The sequence below is a fragment of the Salvelinus fontinalis genome, chromosome 2, assembly GCF_029448725.1.
Source record: "Salvelinus fontinalis isolate EN_2023a chromosome 2, ASM2944872v1, whole genome shotgun sequence".
NCBI lineage: Eukaryota > Metazoa > Chordata > Actinopteri > Salmoniformes > Salmonidae > Salvelinus > Salvelinus fontinalis.
In genome coordinates, this window is record NC_074666.1 from 19,560,710 (window position 1) to 19,579,844 (window position 19,135).

General features: G+C 43.2%; 1 protein-coding gene across 3 annotated transcripts in view; it reads right to left on the reverse strand.

The window, feature by feature from the left end:
* Positions 1–17,634, reverse strand: part of LOC129813695 (serine/threonine-protein phosphatase 2B catalytic subunit gamma isoform-like) — a 47,415-nt gene extending 29,781 nt beyond the window's left edge. For 2 of the 3 annotated variants that reach the window (XM_055866141.1, XM_055866131.1), the window contains exons 1-11: positions 17,021–17,634; positions 9,157–9,354; positions 8,958–9,082; positions 8,555–8,666; positions 8,186–8,331; positions 7,786–8,003; positions 7,327–7,421; positions 7,086–7,211; positions 6,897–6,974; positions 6,328–6,412; positions 6,035–6,132 (exon numbers count right to left, since the gene is read on the reverse strand). In XM_055866141.1, coding sequence (XP_055722116.1) covers positions 6,035–6,132; positions 6,328–6,412; positions 6,897–6,974; positions 7,086–7,211; positions 7,327–7,421; positions 7,786–8,003; positions 8,186–8,331; positions 8,555–8,666; positions 8,958–9,082; positions 9,157–9,354; positions 17,021–17,081 — 1,342 coding nt within the window. In that variant the 5' untranslated portion in view covers positions 17,082–17,634. The remainder of the gene's footprint in view (positions 1–6,034; positions 6,133–6,327; positions 6,413–6,896; positions 6,975–7,085; positions 7,212–7,326; positions 7,422–7,785; positions 8,004–8,185; positions 8,332–8,554; positions 8,667–8,957; positions 9,083–9,156; positions 9,355–17,020) is intronic. The other variant, XM_055866123.1, reaches the window with a different exon arrangement.
* Positions 17,635–19,135: the final 1,501 nt, after the last annotated feature.

Sequence of the window (19,135 nt, forward strand, 5' to 3'; positions counted from 1 at the left end):
ACTGCCCTTAACCAACAGAAAAACATCCTATGGCGTTCTGCATTAGCATCGAACAGCCCCCGTGATATGCAACTTTTCAGGGAAGCTAGAAACCAGTATACACAGGCAGTTAGAAAAGCCAAGGCTAGCTTTTTCAAGCAGAAATTTGCTTCCTGCAACACAAACTCAAAAAAGTTCTGGGACACTGTAAAGTCCATGGAGAATAAGAACACCTCCACCCAGCTTCCAACTGCACTGAAGATAGGAAACACTGTCACCACCGACAAATCCACTATAATTGAGAATTTCAACAAGCATTTTTCTACGGCTGGCCATGCTTTCCACCTGGCTACCCCTACCCCGGTCAACAGCACTGGCCTCCCCTCTGCTACTCGCCCACGCCTTCCCCATTTCTCTTTCTCCCAAATACAGTCAGCTGATGTTCTGAAAGAGCTGCAAAATCTGGACCCTTACAAATCAGCCGGGCTAGATAATCTGGACCCTTTCTTTCTAAAACTATCTGCTGAAATTGTTGCCACCCCTATTACTAGCCTCTTCAACCTCTCTTTCGTGTCGTCTGAGATTCCCAAAGATTGGAAAGCAGCTGCGGTTATCCCCCTCTTCAAAGGGGGGGACACTCTTGACCCAAACAGCTACAGACCTATATCTATCCTACCCTGCCTTTCTAAGGTCTTCGAAAGCCAAGTCAACAAACAGATTACCGACCATCTCGAATCCCACCATACCTTCTCCGCTATGCAATCTGGTTTCAGAGCTGGTCATGGGTGCACCTCAGCCACGCTCAAGGTCATAAACGATATCTTAACCGCTATCGATAGGAAACAGTACTGTGCAGCCATATTCATTGACCTGGCCAAGGCTTTTGACTCTGTCAATCACCACATCCTCATCGGCAGACTCGACAGCCTTGGTTTCTCTAATGATTGCCTCGCCCGGTTCACCAACTACTTCTCTGATCGAGTTCAGTGTGTCAAATCGGAGGGTCTGTTGTCCGGACCTCTGGCAGTCTCTATGGGGGTGCCACAGGGTTCAATTCTTGGACCGACTCTCTTCTCTGTATACATCAATGATGTTGCTCTTGCTGCTGGTGAGTCTCTGATCCACCTCTACGCAGACGACACTATTCTGTATACTTCTGGCCCTTCTTTTGACACTGTGTTAACAACCCTCCAGGCAAGCTTCAATGCCATACAACTCTCCTTCCGTGGCCTCCAATTGCTCTTAAATACAAGTAAAACTAAATGCATGCTCTTCAACCGATCGCTGCCTGCACCTGCCCGCCTGTCCAACATCACTACTCTGGACGGCTCTGACTTAGAATATGTGGACAACTACAAATACCTAGGTGTCTGGTTAGACTGTAAACTCTCCTTCCAGACTCACATCAAGCATCTCCAATCCAAAGTTAAATCTAGAATCGGCTTCCTATTCCGCAACAAAGCATCATTCACTCATGCTGCCAAACATACCCTTGTAAAACTGACCATCCTACCAATCCTCGACTTCGGTGATGTCATTTACAAAATAGCCTCCAAAACCTTACTCAATAAATTGGATGCAGTCTATCACAGTGCCATCCGTTTTGTCACCAAAGCCCCATATACTACCCACCACTGCGACCTGTACGCTCTCGTTGGCTGGCCCTCGCTTCACACTCGTCGCCAAACCCACTGGCTCCAGGTCATCTACAAGACCCTGCTAGGTAAAGTCCCCCCTTATCTCAGCTCGCTGGTCACCATAGCAACGCCCACCCGTAGCACGCGCTCCAGCAGGTATATCTCTCTGGTCACCCCCAAAACCAATTCTTCCTTTGGCCGCCTCTCCTTCCAGTTCTCTGCTGCCAATGACTGGAACGAACTACAAAAATCTCTGAAACTGGAAACACTTATCTCCCTCACTAGCTTTAAGCACCAGCTGTCAGAGCAGCTCATAGATTACTGCACCTGTACATAGCCCATCTATAATTTAGCCCAAACAACTACCTCTTTACCTACTGTATTTATTTATTTTGCTCCTTTGCACCCCATTATTTCTATCTCTACTTTGCACCTTCTTCCACTGCAAACCAACCATTCCAGTGTTTTTTTACTTGCTATATTGTATTTACTTCGCCACCTTGGCCTTTTTTATATTTTTATTTATTAATATATTTTATTTGCCTTCACCTCCCTTATCTCACCTCACTTGCTCACATTGTATATAGACTTATTTTTCACTGTATTATTGACTGTATGTTTGTTCTACTCCATGTGTAACTATGTGTTGTTGTGTCGAACTGCTTTGCTTTATCTTGGCCAGGTCGCAATTGTAAATGAGAACATGTTCTCAATTTGCCTACCTGGTTAAATAAAGGTGAAATAAATAAATAAATTAATTCAGTGTTAAACATCTATAGTCAGTGAGTTGTCATCAATTTATTCAGTGTTAAACATCTATAGTCAGTGAGATATCAATTTATTCAGTGTTAAACATCTATAGTCAGTGAGATATCAATTTATTCAGAACGTTAAACATCTATAGTCAGTGAGATAATTTATTCAGTGTTAAACATCTATAGTCAGTGAGATATCAATTTATTCAGTGTTACACATCTATAGTCAGTGAGATATCAATTTATTCAGTGTTAAACATCTATAGTCAGTGAGTTGTCATAAATTTATTCAGAACGTTAAACATCTATAGTCAGTGAGTTGTCATCAATTTATTCAGTGTTAAACATCTATAGTCAGTGAGTTGTCATCAATAGATTCAGTGTTAAACATCTATAGTCAGTGAGTTGTCATCAATTTATTCAGAATGTTAAACATCTATAGTCAGTGAGTTGTCATCAATAGATTCAGTGTTAAACAGCTATAGTCAGTGAGTTGTCATCAATAGATTCAGTGTTAAACATCTATAGTCAGTGAGTTGTCATCAATTCATTCAGAATGTTAAACATCTATAGTCAGTGAGTTGTCATCAATAGATTCAGTGTTAAACATCTATAGTCAGTGAGTTGTCATCAATTCATTCAGAATGTTAAACATCTATAGTCAGTGAGTTGTCATCAATTTATTCAGTGTTAAACATCTATAGTCAGTGGGTTGTCATCAATTTATTCAGAATGTTAAACATCTATAGTCAGTGAGTTGTCATCAATTTATTCAGAACGTTAAACATCTATAGTCAGTGAGTTGTCATCAATTTATTCAGTGTTAAACATCTATAGTCAGTGGGTTGTCATCAATTTATTCAGAACGTTAAACATCTATAGTCAGTGAGATATCAATTTATTCAGAACGTTAAACATCTATAGTCAGTGAGTTGTCATCAATTTATTCAGAATGTTAAACATCTATAGTCAGTGAGATATCAATTTATTCAGAACGTTAAACATCTATAGTCACTGAGTTGTCATCAATTTATTCAGAACGTTAAACATCTATAGTCAGTGAGTTGTCATCAATTTATTCAGTGTTAAACATCTATAGTCAGTGAGTTGTCATCAATTTATTCAGAATGTTAAACATCTATAGTCAGTGAGTTGTCATCAATTTATTCAGCATGTTAAACATCTATAGTCAGTGAGATATCAATTTATTCAGAATGTTAAACATCTATAGTCAGTGAGATATCAATTTATTCAGAATGTTAAACATCTATAGTCAGTGAGTTGTCATCAATTTATTCAGAATGTTAAACATCTATAGTCAGTGAGATATCAATTTATTCAGAATGTTAAACATCTATAGTCAGTGAGTTGTCATCAATTTATTCAGAATGTTAAACATCTATAGTCAGTGAGTTATCAATTTATTCAGAATGTTAAATATCTATCTGTCTTGGACTTGTCTAATATGGCGCCCGACATTTTCTGACCAGCTTGGCTACTTTTCTCATTGTATAACCACGATTTTGGTGGCTAAATATCCACATTTTCGAACAAACTCTATATGTATGTTGTAATATGATGTTACAGGAGTGTCATCTGAAGAATTCTGAGAAGGTTAGTGAAAAAATTAATACATTTTGGTGGTGATAATGCTATCGTTCTTTTTGCCGTGAATCAATGCTGGGGTAATGGTTGCACATGTGCTATGCTAATATAACGATTTATTGTGTTTTCGCTGTAAGACACTTAGAAAATCTGAAATATTGTCTGGATTCACAGGATCTGTGTCTTTCAATTAGTGTACGCTGTGTATTTTTAAGAAATGTTTTATGATTAGTAATTAGGTAATACACGTTGCTCTCTGTATTTATTCTAGTCGAGTTGTGATGGTGGGTGCAATTGTAAACTATGATTTATACCTGAAATATGCACATTTTTCTAACAAAACCTATCCTATACAATAAATATGTTATCAGACTGTCATCTGATGAGGTTTTTTCTTGGTTAGTGGCTATCAATATCTTTATTTGGCCGAATTGGTGATAGCTACTGATGCAGTAAGAAAATGGTGGAGTAAGAAAATTGTTGTCTTTTGCTAACAGTGGTTAGCTAATAGATTTACATATTTTGTCTTCCCTGTAAAACATTTTACAAATCAGAGATGATGGCTTGAATCACAAGATCTGTATCTTTCATTTGGTGTCTTGGACTTGTGATTTCATGAACATTTTATTTTATGATATCCCTGTAACGTTAGGCTAGGCTATGCTAGTCAGCTTTTGTGTTGGGGGGGATCCCGGATCCGGGTTAGGGAGGCGTTAGAGGTTAAACATCTATAGTCCGTGAGATATCAATTTATTCAGAACGTTAAACATCTATAGTCAGTGAGTTGTCATCAATTTATTCAGTGTTAAACATCTATAGTCAGTGAGTTGTCATCAATTTATTCAGAATGTTAAACATCTATAGTCAGTGAGTTATCAATTTATTCAGAATGTTAAACATCTATAGTCAGTGAATTGTCATCAATTTATTCAGTGTTAAACATCTATAGTCAGTGAGTTATCAATTTATTCAGAATGTTAAACATCTATAGTCAGTGAGTTGTCATCAATTTATTCAGTGTTAAACATCTATAGTCAGTGAGTTATCAATTTATTCAGAACGTTAAACATCTATAGTCAGTGAGATATCAATTTATTCAGAATGTTAAACATCTATAGTCAGTGAGTTGTCATCAATTTATTCAGAACGTTAAACATCTATAGTCAGTGAGTTATCAATTTATTCAGAATGTTAAACATCTATAGTCAGTGAGTTGTCATCAATTTATTCAGTGTTAAACATCTATAGTCAGTGAGTTGTCATCAATTTATTCAGTGTTAAACATCTATAGTCAGTGAGTTGTCATCAATTTATTCAGTGTTAAACATCTATAGTCAGTGAGTTGTCATCAATTTATTCAGAATGTTAAACATTTATAGTCAGTGAGTTGTCATCAATTTATTCAGAATGTTAAACATCTAGTCAGTGAGTTATCAATTTATTCAGAATGTTAAACATCTATAGTCAGTGAGTTGTCATCAATTTATTCAGAATGTTAAACATCTATAGTCAGTGAGTTATCAATTTATTCAGAATGTTAAACATCTATAGTCAGTGAGTTATCAATTTATTCAGAATGTTAAACATCTATAGTCAGTGAGTTATCAATTTATTCAGAATGTTAAACATATATAGCCAGTGAGTTGTCAACAATGCAGTCAGTCATAAGATCATTAACCCCACCCTCAACCTCCCCAGCCCACTTCCCTCTCAAACGTGACACAGGAGTTACACATGACTGTGATTAGTGTAGAAAGGGGAATGTTCTGGGTTTAAGAGATTGATCAAGGTTTAAAGAGAATTCTGCAGGTTAGAGAATGTGGATTAGGGATAGGTGAGTGAGATTGAGATTTAGTGTGTGTGAGTGAGTGAGTGAGTGAGTGCGTGAGTGAGGCAGAGAGAGTCCGGGAGTGTGAGAGTCAGGGAGCCCGAGAAAGGGAGGTGTAAGGAGGGTTAAGTCTGTTGGTGGGTTTGAGTGCAGGCAAAGGATAAAACAATTCTCTCATGATGCCATAGTAGTTCAGGTGAGAGTGTGTGTGTGCAGGTGTGCATACGTACCGCTCTCCAGGGTCTGCCGTCCTCCAGACAGAACTCCCACAGGCAAGGCCCCAGTGGGGGTCAGCCCCTTCAGCTGTAACACACTCTCATTCTCCTCTCTGTCAACACACACATTCAGTTTCCAGAGTCAACAGCATGGTTGTTACAAGCGGGGCACCATACAAAGATTGGACTGGAAGCTGAACATAACCAAGTCCAGATAGAATCTGTATGCAGGTCTTCTCATCAATACCTTTACAGAGGTTGATTACATCTAATCAATGAAAACAGAGTCAAACACGCATGTACTGTACCTGAGCACAGAAAAGACACGGGCCATCTTCCCGATTGCTCGGATTTTATTCCTGATTACCTCCTTCCTCACAGCAGAAGTTCCAGCTGAGAGGGAGAGAAAGAGCAAGAGAGAAAGGTAGAGGGAGAGAGAGGGAAGGAGGATAGAGAGAAAGAAGGTAGGAGAGAGGGAGGAAGAAGGGGGAGGTAAGGGACTTGTGAAACATTACACACACCGTCCGTGTTCGAGAGCAACCAAAACCGTGACGTATCATGGGTAAATTGATTTTTAGATCAGTCAGTCGACTTTAAAATCTGCTGCAATGTTGAACGCGCCCACACACACAGCTCAGCTGATACTCAGCTGCCATGTGGCAACAATAGAGGCGTTGATAAATATCTGTTGTTGGATCCGTTAGGGGTGTGAACTCTATCACCTCTCTTCACGTCTATTTTTGCTACACTGCACTTCAGTCAAAAACAACTTCACTTCCTTAAAGGTTTCATTTCCTCTTTGAAGAAACACGTTGCTACTATATCATCATTTTCATACATGGAAAGTCAATATGAAAGAGTTAAGTGTGTGTCTTACCCTCGCAGGTGTCGTCTCCTTCAGACATAAGCTCGTCGTCAGAGCAGATGTTGAGCACGTTAACCAGCATCTCTGTCACTGTAGCAACATACACACACACATTATCTCACACAGAGGTCAGTTTTGCAAAGGTAACAAGAAGCCCAAAGTTACTATACACACCGTTATAACACACACATATACACTCACCCTTCTCTCCTACGAAGGGCAGAGACCAGGTGAAGACGTCCATGAAGTTGGGCAGCCAGTAGGGGTGGGGGGAGCAGTTGAACTGCCTGATGTTCATCACGTTGTTCTCATACTTCAGCACCGCCGCTACAAGAACACACACACATGATCTACCCTGTGTTGCCATGGTTTCTACCTTGTTGTCATGGTTTCTAACCTATTGTCATGGTTTTAAATTTGGGTAACCTTTATGTTTGTTTACCTTTGTTGTTGTACACGTCCAGGTAATTCGGAGCAGAGAATATCGTGATCAGAGAAGGAAAACCCGTCGTCTGGCTTTTCCTGTACATTCTATACCTGAAATACACAGTTTATATCACAAAAGAGTATCATACTACTACTTCTATTATTATTATTATTAATGACTTAATATAATACTCACCCAGCGTCCTGGGCCTCATGTGCTCTTAAAACAGTATCATACTACTACTTCTATTATTATTATTATTAATGACTTAATATAATACTCACCCAGCGTCCTGGGCTTCATGTGCTCTTAAAACAGTATCATACTACTACTTCTATTATTATTATTATTATTATTATTAATGACTTAATATAATACTCACCCAGCGTCCTGGGCTTCATGTGCTCTTAAAACAGTATCATACTACTACTTCTATTATTATTATTATTATTAATGACTTAATATAATACTCACCCAGCGTCCTGGGCTTCATGTGCTCGTATTACTGACAGCAGATTATTGTTCATCAGAAAGTCACATACTGCTGGGTAACTGTAGAAGTAGGAGCAGCCTCGAACAGAGTTATGAGCAAAGTGTTCCTGGGTCTTCTCAGAGCCATAGTCTTCTCCAGGGTCCGACCACAGCAGGTCACACATGGGTCCGAACGCAGGGGGCTCCTTAAACCGGTCCAGCTGGTCAACACAGAGTTAAACACAGATAATCTATAGGGTTAAACAGTTAAATAACGCCGGATGCTCCTTATACCAGTCAAAACATTGTTAATAACATTGTCAGCTTAACCAGTTAAAACGATTAAAATAGAGTTGGAGAGTTAATCCAAAGCAGGTCAGGGGTTAGAGGTCAGGTGTCATACCTTGCGTATGTCGTCCAGGCAGGTGATTTCGGGGCTCAGGCCTCCGTGGACACACAGGAACTGCTGGTTGAGGAGCGCAGCCAGGGGAAGGCAGTCAAACGCCTCCATACACGCATCATACACACGCTCAGAGTACTTTATCTTACCTAGAACACAACAGAGTGGACATTATTATTACTATAAGACACCCACCCACACACAGGCACAGAAACCTGCACCCACCCACAGACAGGCACAGAAACCTGCACCCAAACACACACAGGCACAGAAACCTGCACCCATCCACACACAGGCACAGAAACCTGCACCCACCCACACACCCACCCACCCACCCACAGACACGCACACTAAATACACAGGACCACTCACACTCCTGTTTAAAGGTGAAGTACTCTGTGAGATGCCGGCACTCATGGTTTCCTCTGAGTAGGAACAGAGTGGTGGGGTGGTTGATCTTCAGAGTCCACAGGAACAACACACACTGAAGAGAAAGAGAGAGGGAGTTCCATCTCATGTTGCTAACACTAACTACGATCACGACAGCTAGGATGAAGGCCAATAGATATGTAATGATATCATTAGAATACACTGGCTTAATCAGAATCTAAGAGGGACACAAAACCCAATTGTGTGTGGGGTGGGGTTCGACGACAACTGGGTACTGTGCAGCTGACTATTTAAAGATGTGCTCCTAAGCCCTGCAACTCAGGACCGGGTTACAGGCCACGGCTCTAAATGTTAGATGAAACAGCAGATGTAGAAACACACTGACCTCGATGCTGAAGTATCCTCGATCAACATAGTCCCCCAGGAATAGGTAGCGGGTGCTGCTGGGCGAGCCGCCCACCTCAAACAGCTTCATCAGGTCAAAGAACTGGCCATGGACATCCCCACACACTGCAACACACACACACGAGTTAGAGGTCCGTCTGGCGGAGAATGTTTGGGGTTAGTAACAGGTCAGAGGTTACCTGTTATAGGTGCTTCCACCTCCAGCATGCATTTCTCTTGTCGCAGGATGTTGGCTCCATCAGTGATGATGCGAAGAGCTGCTTCCTCCTCCAGACGGCCCTCCTTAACAAGATGGGTCTTGAGCACCTCAACACTGGGCTTCCCGTCTACATACAGGTCCTTTACCGTCAGCTTGGAGCCAGGGGGGTAGGGCACCGCTACAACGCAATACAACATTATTATAAAGAATATACACTACCAACACTAATTAACCAATGAATCTATCAAACACCAGGACACACCCTCTAGCAGCTCTATTTGTTAATTAAAACCCAGGACACACCCTCTAGCAGCTCTATTGGTTCATTAAAACCCAGGACACACCCTCTAGCAGCTCTATTGGTTCATTAAAACCCAGGACACACCCTCTAGCAGCTCTATTGGTTCATTAAAACCCAGGACACACCCTCTAGCATCTCTATTGGTTTATTAAAACCCAGGACACACCCTCTAGCAGCTCTATTGGTAAATTAAAACCCAGGACACACCCTCTAGCAGCTCTACCGGTTCATTAAAACCCAGGACACACCCTCTAATGTATCTATTGGTCTATTGAACCCCTGGACACACCCTCTGGAGGTCTCAGGGTGCCAATCCTTCCACATTAAAATGTGATGGCTCTAGTCTAGAGATAGACAGTGTGTGTGTGTTGCATGGCTGAGTGACTGGGTCAAAATACAGCGTCATATTTGCAAGAGGACTGGCAGGAATCAGGAAGATCAGATTTGACTGGTAAAAAATTTTTTTTAATCGGTCTCCCTCCCTCTGGGCCATATTAAGTCCTAGTCACATGAATAGTCTACCATTCATTCATCAGAACCCACTATTTTATGTTAGCGTCGGTGTGGTAAAATACACTATATTTCCAAAAGTATGTGGACCCCTGCTCGTCGAACATCTCATTTCAAAATCATGGGCATTAATATGGAGTTGTTCCCCCTTTTGCTGCTATAAAAGCATCCACTTTCTGGGAAGGCTTTCCACTAGATGTTGGAACATTGCTGCAGGGACTTGCTTCCATTCAGCCACAAGAGCATTAATGAGGTCGGGCACTGATGTTGGGGGATTAGGGCTCGCAGTCAGCGTTCCAATTCAAGTTTCCAGTTTTAATGTCACATGCACAAGTAAAGGGAAATTATTTTCTTGCAAACTTAAAACCTAACAATGCAATAATCAATAACAATGTATTACTAGAAAATACATGTGAAATAAGAATAAGAAATATGAAATACACAAAGTATGTAAGCATACTATACACAGGAAATGTTTTATTTTTATTTTTTATGTCAGATCCAATACCATATTTCCATGTGCAAGGTAGACATGTATAGGGGTAAGGGAGCTAGGCAACAGGATCTAAGATAGAGTAGCAGTAGCTTGCATATGAGTGTGTGTGTTGGAGTAACAGTATGTGTGTATAGGGCCCTGTGAGTGTGCATAGAGAGAGTGCAAAGGTTGAAATAAAAGGTCAATAAAGATACAAGGTAAACTCAGATAGTCCATGTAGCTATTTTGTTAGCTATTTATCAGTCGTATTGTTTGGGGATAGAAGCTGTTCAAGAGCCTGTTGGTGTAAGACTTGATGCACCGGTACCTCTTGCCATGCGGCAGAAGAGAAAATAGTCTATGGCTTGGGTGGTTGGAGTCTGATGATTTTTCGGGGCTTCTTTTCACACCGCCTGATATAGAGGTCCTGGATGGCAGTGATGTACTGGGATGTCCGCACAACCCTCTGTAGCTCCATGCGATCAAGGGCGGTGCTATTGCCATAGCAAGCAGTGATACAGCCAGTCAAGATGCCCTGAATGGTACAGCTGTAGAACCTTTTGAAGATTTGAGGGCCCATGCCACATTTTTTCAACCTCCTGAGGGGGAAGGGGCAATGCGGCACCTTTTTCCCAACTGTGCGTGTGTGTTTGGACCATTTGAAGTCTTTAGTGATTTGGACATTGAGGAACTTCAAGCTGTCTACCTGCTCCACTGCCGCCCCGTCGATGTGGATGGGGCGTGTTCACCCCCCCGTTGCCTGTAGTCCACGATCAGCTCCTTGGTCTTGCTGACGTTGAGGGAGAGGTTGTTGCTCCGTCAGTACACTGCCAAGCCACTGACCTCCTCCCTGTTCGATGACCTATCGTCACTGGTGATCACCACCGTTGTGTTGTCAGCGAACTTGATAATTGTGTTGGAGTCATGCGTGGCCACACGGTTGTGGGTGAACAGGGTGTACAGGAGGGGACTAAGCACACAACCCTGTGGGGCCAATGTGTTAAGGGTCAGGAAGTCCAGGATCCAGTTGCAAAGGGAGGTGTTCAGACTCAGAGTCCTACGCTTGGTGACGAGCTTGGAGGGGACAATGTTGTTGAATGCTGAGCTGTAGTTACTGAACAGCATTCTCACATTAGGTATTCCTCTTAAAACTACATGGAGAGCAATTGAGATTGCGTCATCTATGGCTCTGCTGGGGTGGTATGCAAATTGGAGTGGGACTAGGGTGTCTGGGATGGAGGAGTTAATGTGTGCCATAACCAGCCTCTCAAAGCACTTCATGATTACAGAAGTGAGCTCTACAGGGCGGTAGTAATTGTGGCATGAAGCCTTAGAGTTCTTGGGGACAGGGAAGGTTGTGGTCACCATAAAACGTGGGGATTACAGACTGGGACAAGGAGAGGTTGAAAATGATCGTGAATATGCCTGCAAGCTGTTCTGCGCATGCTCTGAGAACGAGCCCTGGAATACCGTCGGGGCACGCTGCCTTGTGAGTGTTGACCTGATTCATCCCAAAGGTGTTCAATGGGGTGGAGGCCAAGGATCTGTACAGACCAGTCAAATTCTTCCACACCGATCTTGACAACCCATTTTTGTATGGACCTTGCTTAGTGCACGGGGCCATTGTCATGCTGAAACAGGAAAGGGCCTTCCCCAAACTGTTGCCATAAAGTTGGAAGCACAGAATTGTCTAGAATATCATTGTATGCTGTAGTGTTAAAATTTCCCTTCACTGGAACTAAAGGGCCTAGCCCGAACCATGAAAAACAGCCCCAGACCATTATTCCTCCTCCACCACCAAACTTTACAGCTGGCACTATGCATTCGGGCAGGTAGTGTTCTACTGGCATCTGCCAAACCCAGATTAGTCCGTTGGACTGCCAGATGGTGAAGCGTGATTCATCACTCCAGAGAATGCGTTTCCACTGCTCCAGAGTCCAATGGCGGCGAGCTTTACATCACTCCAGCCGACACTTGGCATTGTGCATGGTGATCTTAGGCTTGCGTGTGGCTGCTTGGCCATGGAAACCCATTTCATGAAGCTCCCAACGAACAGTTCATGTGCTGATGTTGCTTCCAGAGGCAGTTTGGAACTCGGTATTGAGTATTGCAACCAAGGAGACGATTTTTATGCGCTTCAGCACTCGGCGGTCCCATTCTGTGGCCTAGCACTTCGTGGCTGAGCCGTTGTTGCTCCTAGATGTGTCCACTTCTCAATAACAACATTTCCAGTTGACCCGGGGCAGCTCTAGCAGGGCAGAAATTTTACTAACTGACTTGTTGGAAAGGTGGCATCCTATGAGGGTGCCACATTGAATGTCACAGAGCTCTTCAGTAAGGCCATTCTACTGCCAATGTTTGTCTATGGAGATTGCATGGCGGTGTGCTTGATTTTATACACCTGTCAGCAACGGGTGTGGCTGAATTAGCCAAATCCACTAATTTGAAGGGGTGTCCACATACTTTTGTATATATAGTGTATTTCTTCCTTCCATCTCTCTACCTCTATCCAACCCTCTGCCCAGTTAGTGTAACATTTCAACACAGAAGCAGGTCACACAGACAGACTGAGCCAATCATGTCACACTAAAGGTTCATCTTATCTAACCCATACGCCACATACATACTACACACACTAATCCCGGGCAGAGCTCCTGTATACGATCGGGCCCAGGGCAGAGCTCCTGTATACGCTAGGGCCCAGGGCAGAGCTCCTGTATACGCTAGGGCCCTGAGCAGAGCTCCTGTATACGCTAGGGCCCAGGGCAGAGCTCCTGTATACGCTAGGGCCCAGGGCAGAGCTCCTGTATACGATCGGGCCCAGGGCAGAGCTCCTGTATACGATCGGGCCCAGGGCAGAGCTCCTGTATACGATCGGGCCCAGGGCAGAGCTCCTGTATACGATCGGGCCCAGGGCAGAGCTCCTGTATACGATCGGGCCCAGGGCAGAGCTCCTGTATACGATCGGGCCCAGGGCAGAGCTCCTGTATACCATCGGGCCCAGGGCAGAGCTCCTGTATACCATCGGGCCCAGGGCAAAAAAAGGGCCCATATCCATACATGTATGAAGACAGTATCATTACACAGGCAGAGCGATGCAGCTGGCTGGCCTGATCAGGTTACCATCGGTAACTAAGCCAAAAGGTCAAAACGTCAACCCTCACAGAGCACTGACAACACACACGCCTCTGACAAAAACTGATTATTGATCGCAGCAAATTACACTTAACAAAAATATAAACGCAACATGTAAAGTGTTGTTCCCATGTTTCATGAGCTGAAATAAAAGATCCCAAAAATGTTCCATCTCAAATGTTGTGCACACATTTTTTTGAAGGTATCTGTGACCAAACGATGCATATCTGAATTCCCGTTCATGTGAAACCCATAGATTAGGGCCTAATGAATTGATTTCAAATGACTGACTTCCTTTTATGAACTGTAACTCTTTAATCCTTAATGGTGAATCTGCCACATTACAACAAAGAAGTTATTGCAAACAACCAACACTGTGTTTCCTCCTCGGACATCATTGCATGTGCGATTGAAGCACAAAATATTTACTGGGGGAAGAAATGTTGCGACACTCTTCAGCTCGGCAACAATAACAATGGTGGTGGGGGCGGCCAGTGGCACTGTTCCCCCATACTGCGGATCCCATCTCTAAAGGCATAGGTTGCTTTCTTTTGACAAACAACGGTGTGTAACTAATCAACAATATTACCATGAGAGATGTGTTCTGCCAAAATTAATGGATTCTATTGTAACACCAATTTATCATCACCTCCATGCTGCCACTGTTTGGGTATACAGAGAAGGAGTCTCTTTTAATAAACCTGATTGGCCTAAAAAGCAGTTTGTTAAATGGTTGAAAGTAATAAGATGACATTTTGGCCTATTCTAATTTGATGTAGGGAATGGGATAGAAATAAGTTGTTTTTGTGACCAGCAGGCCTAACTAACTGGTTAGCGTTAATTACAAACAAAACAATTAGTGGGGAAATGTGTGAATCTTCTAGTGGTTTAGATCTGCCTAGGCAGGCTTCTACACTGACTCATTTCTCTTCAAGAGTTGGCAGAACAACATTTGGTGCAACAGGCCTAGGCCTATACAAAATTAAACAAGCACAGGCACGCTAGATCTATTGAATGTACAGTTGGCCCAGAACAGAGCAGCACAGCTGGCCCTTAAATGTACACGGAGGGCTAATATCAAGAACATGCAGTCAAACTCTCCTGACTCAAAGTAGAGAGATCGACTGCATTACTACTTGTCTTTGTGACAGGTATTGACGTGTTAAAAGCACCGAACTGTCTGTTCAAACAGCTAACACAAAGCTAACACACAGCTCAGACACCCTACATACCCCACAAGACATGTCACCAGGGTTCTCTTCATAATCCCCAAGTCCAGAACAGAGGCAGGGAAACGCACAGTACTACATACAACTCTATTCCACATCAAGTAACTCAAGTTAGCAGTAAAATTCCACACACACACAAAGACAACACGAACTGTGGACACACACACTAATATTGTATTGTTGTAATATTTTACATATTATATTGTAAATGTGTCATGGTGGAGCAGTGTAAATTTGTACAGTGCACAATGTCTTGTCTGATGTAGACTATTGTTTTATTCGGACCCCAGGAAGAGTAGCGGCTGCTTTGACAGCATCTGATGGGGATCCCAATAAAATACTAAATGCCGGTAATGTCTACCGGTAATGTCAGCAGATGAACCTAATTTGACTTGTTACACAATTGACGTGTGTGTCATTAAATGTTTTTTTCCCCATTTCATGTTTACTATGGCAGCTAAAAGCTGAATTACAGTAACACATACAATAAACAGATTTAAATGAATAAGATACAACTAAATCTAAATGTCAGGGAGTTGAGACAAGAATGGAGGGTGACCGATCTGAGCGGAGGAGGGAGGGAAAGGGGAGTATCTTGGTCACAGTCGCAGCCACGGCGAGGGGAGTATCTTGGTCAGTGACAGCCACGGCGAGGGGAGTATCTTGGTCACAGTCGCAGCCACGGCAAGGGGAGTATCTTGGTCACAGTCGCAGCCACGGCGAGGGGAGTATCTTGGTCACAGTCGCAGCCAGGGAGGTCAGTGGTCATAGAGTCAAGCTGTAGGCCTATGTATGAGTGAGTGTGTGTGTGTGTGTTTAGCCTGTGTAGGCCTATGTATGAGTGAGTGAGTGTGTGTGTGTGTGTGTTTAGCCCAGTGCTGTCTGTAGGATGGTTAACCTGGCGGCATCAGAGAGGCAGGTTTGATGACCCCAGCAGCTTGATGCTCCTAACCCTCACTAACCCACTGAGCCTGTCACACACTCACACACACGTTGGGTCCACAACAAAGGACATTGTCATAAAGAACAAGGTCATCACAGTTCTTGGAGCTCCTCAATCCTACTTGGTCCTCTTCACTCCCTGTGGAGCGTAAGGCCTTACCCTCAGTCCTGTTGTTGTTTTCATAAGATAGATCAGGGTTACAGTTAGATCAGGCAACATACAGTAAGCCTACCTGCTACCATTCATAAATACCTGCTACAGTGTAGACAGAGCAGTAGCTATGCACTGTTAGGCTTGCCATTTACACGCTGTACAAGTTCATTACAAATTTCAAATAGAAACTGATATTTAGAAAGCAAATGTTGCAAGTTGGTAGCAATACACCCCACAACCCAATAGGCCACCCAGGTTGTAAATCAAAAGACCTGCTCCATGCCACTCAATCCACTGACAGTCATTCCAGCATATGCCGCAGGAGCCCTGGGTGTGTGTGTATGCTGTCGTATAACCCACCAGTGCACACACACATCAAAAGAGGTTGATGGCATCATGGGGAGGACAGGCTCGTGGTAATGGCTGGAGCGGAATTGGTGGAATGGTATCAAATACATTAAACATGTGGCTTCCATGTGTTTGATGTCATTACATTTGTTCCCTTCCAGACATTATTATGAGCTGTCCTCCCCTCAGCAGCCCCCACTGACACACACACACACACTCTCTTTCCCACCTCACTGGTCTACTGAGCCAGACACACATCAAACAGACAGACAAGACACTTGAGAACACATGCTTATTTCAGTTCAGTCAGTGTGGCAGTCAGATAAAACAAAAAATATAATCTAGGTAGGAGTCTCAAAAACATCTGACTATCTAGCTAGTTTGTTACAACAAGATTGATGGCAAATTCTAAGTTATTTGAGGTAAAATATTTATTAGCTTGCTATTATACTTTATTCTCTCACGACGAGTCATCCGAGTGCTGCAGACTAGCAACCTAACTAGCGAAGCTAGCTTATAAATTAACAAACCATCCCACTTGTTCCAAGCAAGCCAAATACGACGAGCACCTGAACGATCTAAGTAGCTAGCTAACGTTAGTTGGCACGAAGCATCTTGTCCGTATTGGTGCATCTACAGCCAAACAAGCTAGTTAGCTTGATCGCTAGCTAGCTGTTTTCATCGCGAATTAGCTGCTAGCTAACTTCCTGCAACCACTTGCTGAATTAAGAGATACGATTGCATAGCTACCTTTAATGGGCCGATCGGTGGTGGACAGTTTGGTTGGTGTTTGGTCTTTCATCACCGACATCTCGGCGTATCTGCCCCAGGAGGAAACAGTTAGCTAATAGTGTGAATTCCAAGGCGTAGCTAGCAGGCTAGCTAGTGAAATGAACTAGCCGTGCTAGCTAGCTACCTCCAACAGCACCTCTGGATCCGCAGCCGTCCTCTCCGGCAGGGGGTTAGCAGACTAAGGAAGTGCAGATCAACTGGGCAGGAACGTAATTTAGCTAGCTAAATGTGGGGAGGGAGGGGGTGAGGGGGATCACTTTAAGCACTAAATGAAAGCTTTCTTCCTGCCTTGTCGAGCCTGGGGTAGCTAGTAAACCAACTGCTGTCAAATTATCTGTCAGATGAACAGACTGCTCCGGTCCAGGAAAAGGTTTCCAACCGATCTCACTGTTTTCTCAGGTTTACACACCGCAGCTCAATTCATGTCTTAATTTCATCTGTTTCTTCTTGGCTGTACCTAATCTGATCCAGGCCTCCAGGTTTGGGTTTAAATCGTGATCAAATATATCGTCCAGACTGCTGTAGGATTACAGTAGCAATCCACCACAAACGGATTTCCTACAACATGGCTGTGTCTGTCAAACGCATGGTGTTGTGGGTAGTGTAGTATTATTGTCATGCCCCGACACACCTATGGGACACACCTGTCCACAGAAACACACAACACATTTTATTTCAATAGCAACAAATATACTGTTTCCTTGAGGTCAAGATCCTTGGTGCCTGTTTGGACATTTTGATCTGATGGTATTTTTGAATTGTTTTATTGAACCTTTATTTAACTAGGCATGTCAGTTAAGAACACATTCTTATTTACAATGACGACCTACTAAAAGGCAAAAGGACTCCTGCGGGGACGGGGGCTGGGATTTTTAAAAAAATATATAGGACAAAACACACATCACAACAAGAAAGACACCACAACACTACATAAAGAGAGGCCTAAGACAACAACATAACATGGCAGCAACACATGACAACACAGCATGGTATCAACATAACATGGCAGCAGCACAACACGGAAGCAGCACAAAACATGGTACAAACATTATTGGGCACAGACAACAGCACAAAGTGCAAGAAGGTAGAGACAACAAGGTATGTATGCACTAGTTTTTATGTATAGGGGTAAATACGATCTTCAGGACTACATGTGTATTTGGATATACCGATATACCTACATATCTAACCTGCTGTGCAACCTTCCCCACCTGTTTTCTTATGTTCTCATTCACAGACACTTCCTCCCAGAACAGTTTGTCTTTTAGTCAATATACTTTTCGAACACTAGATGTCAATAGCCACTAGTGATATACAGTAACAGTGAAATGTACATTGCCAAAAGTATGTGGACACCACTTCAAATTAGTGGTTTCGGCTATTTCAGCCACACCTATTGCTGACAGGTGTCTAAAATCGAGCACACCGCCATGCAATCTCCATAGACAAACACTGTCAGTAGAATGGCCCGAACTGAAGAGCTCTGTGACTTTCAACAATTCTGTGGTGTCTGTCCTGTATCTGAGGGATGTGGGAGGGATCGGGTGACATTTGCTGCCACCTTTCCAGCAAGTCAGTTTGTCAAATGTCTGCCCTGCTAGAGCTGCCCTGGTCAGCTGTAAGTGGTATAATTGTGAAGTGGAAAGGTCTAGGAGCAACAACGACTCAACCGCAAAGTAGTAGGCCACACAAGCTCACAGAACGGGACTGCCACATAACGCGTAAAAATAGTCTGTCCTCGGTTGCAACACTCACTACCAAGATCGAAACTGAATCTGGAAGCAACATCAACATAATAGCTGTTCATCGGGAGATTCATTAAATGGGTTTCCATGGCCAAGCAACTGCACACAAGCCTAAGATCACCATGTGCAATGCCAAAAGTTGACTGGAGGGGTGTAAAGCTCGCCACCATTGGACTCTGGAGAAGTGGAAACGCATTCTCTGGAGTGATCTGGCAGTCAGATGGACTAATCTGGGTTTGGCGGATGCCAGCAGAACGCTACCTGCCCGAATGCATAGTGCCAACTTTAAAGTTTGGTGGAGGAGGAATAATGGTCTGGGGCTGATTTT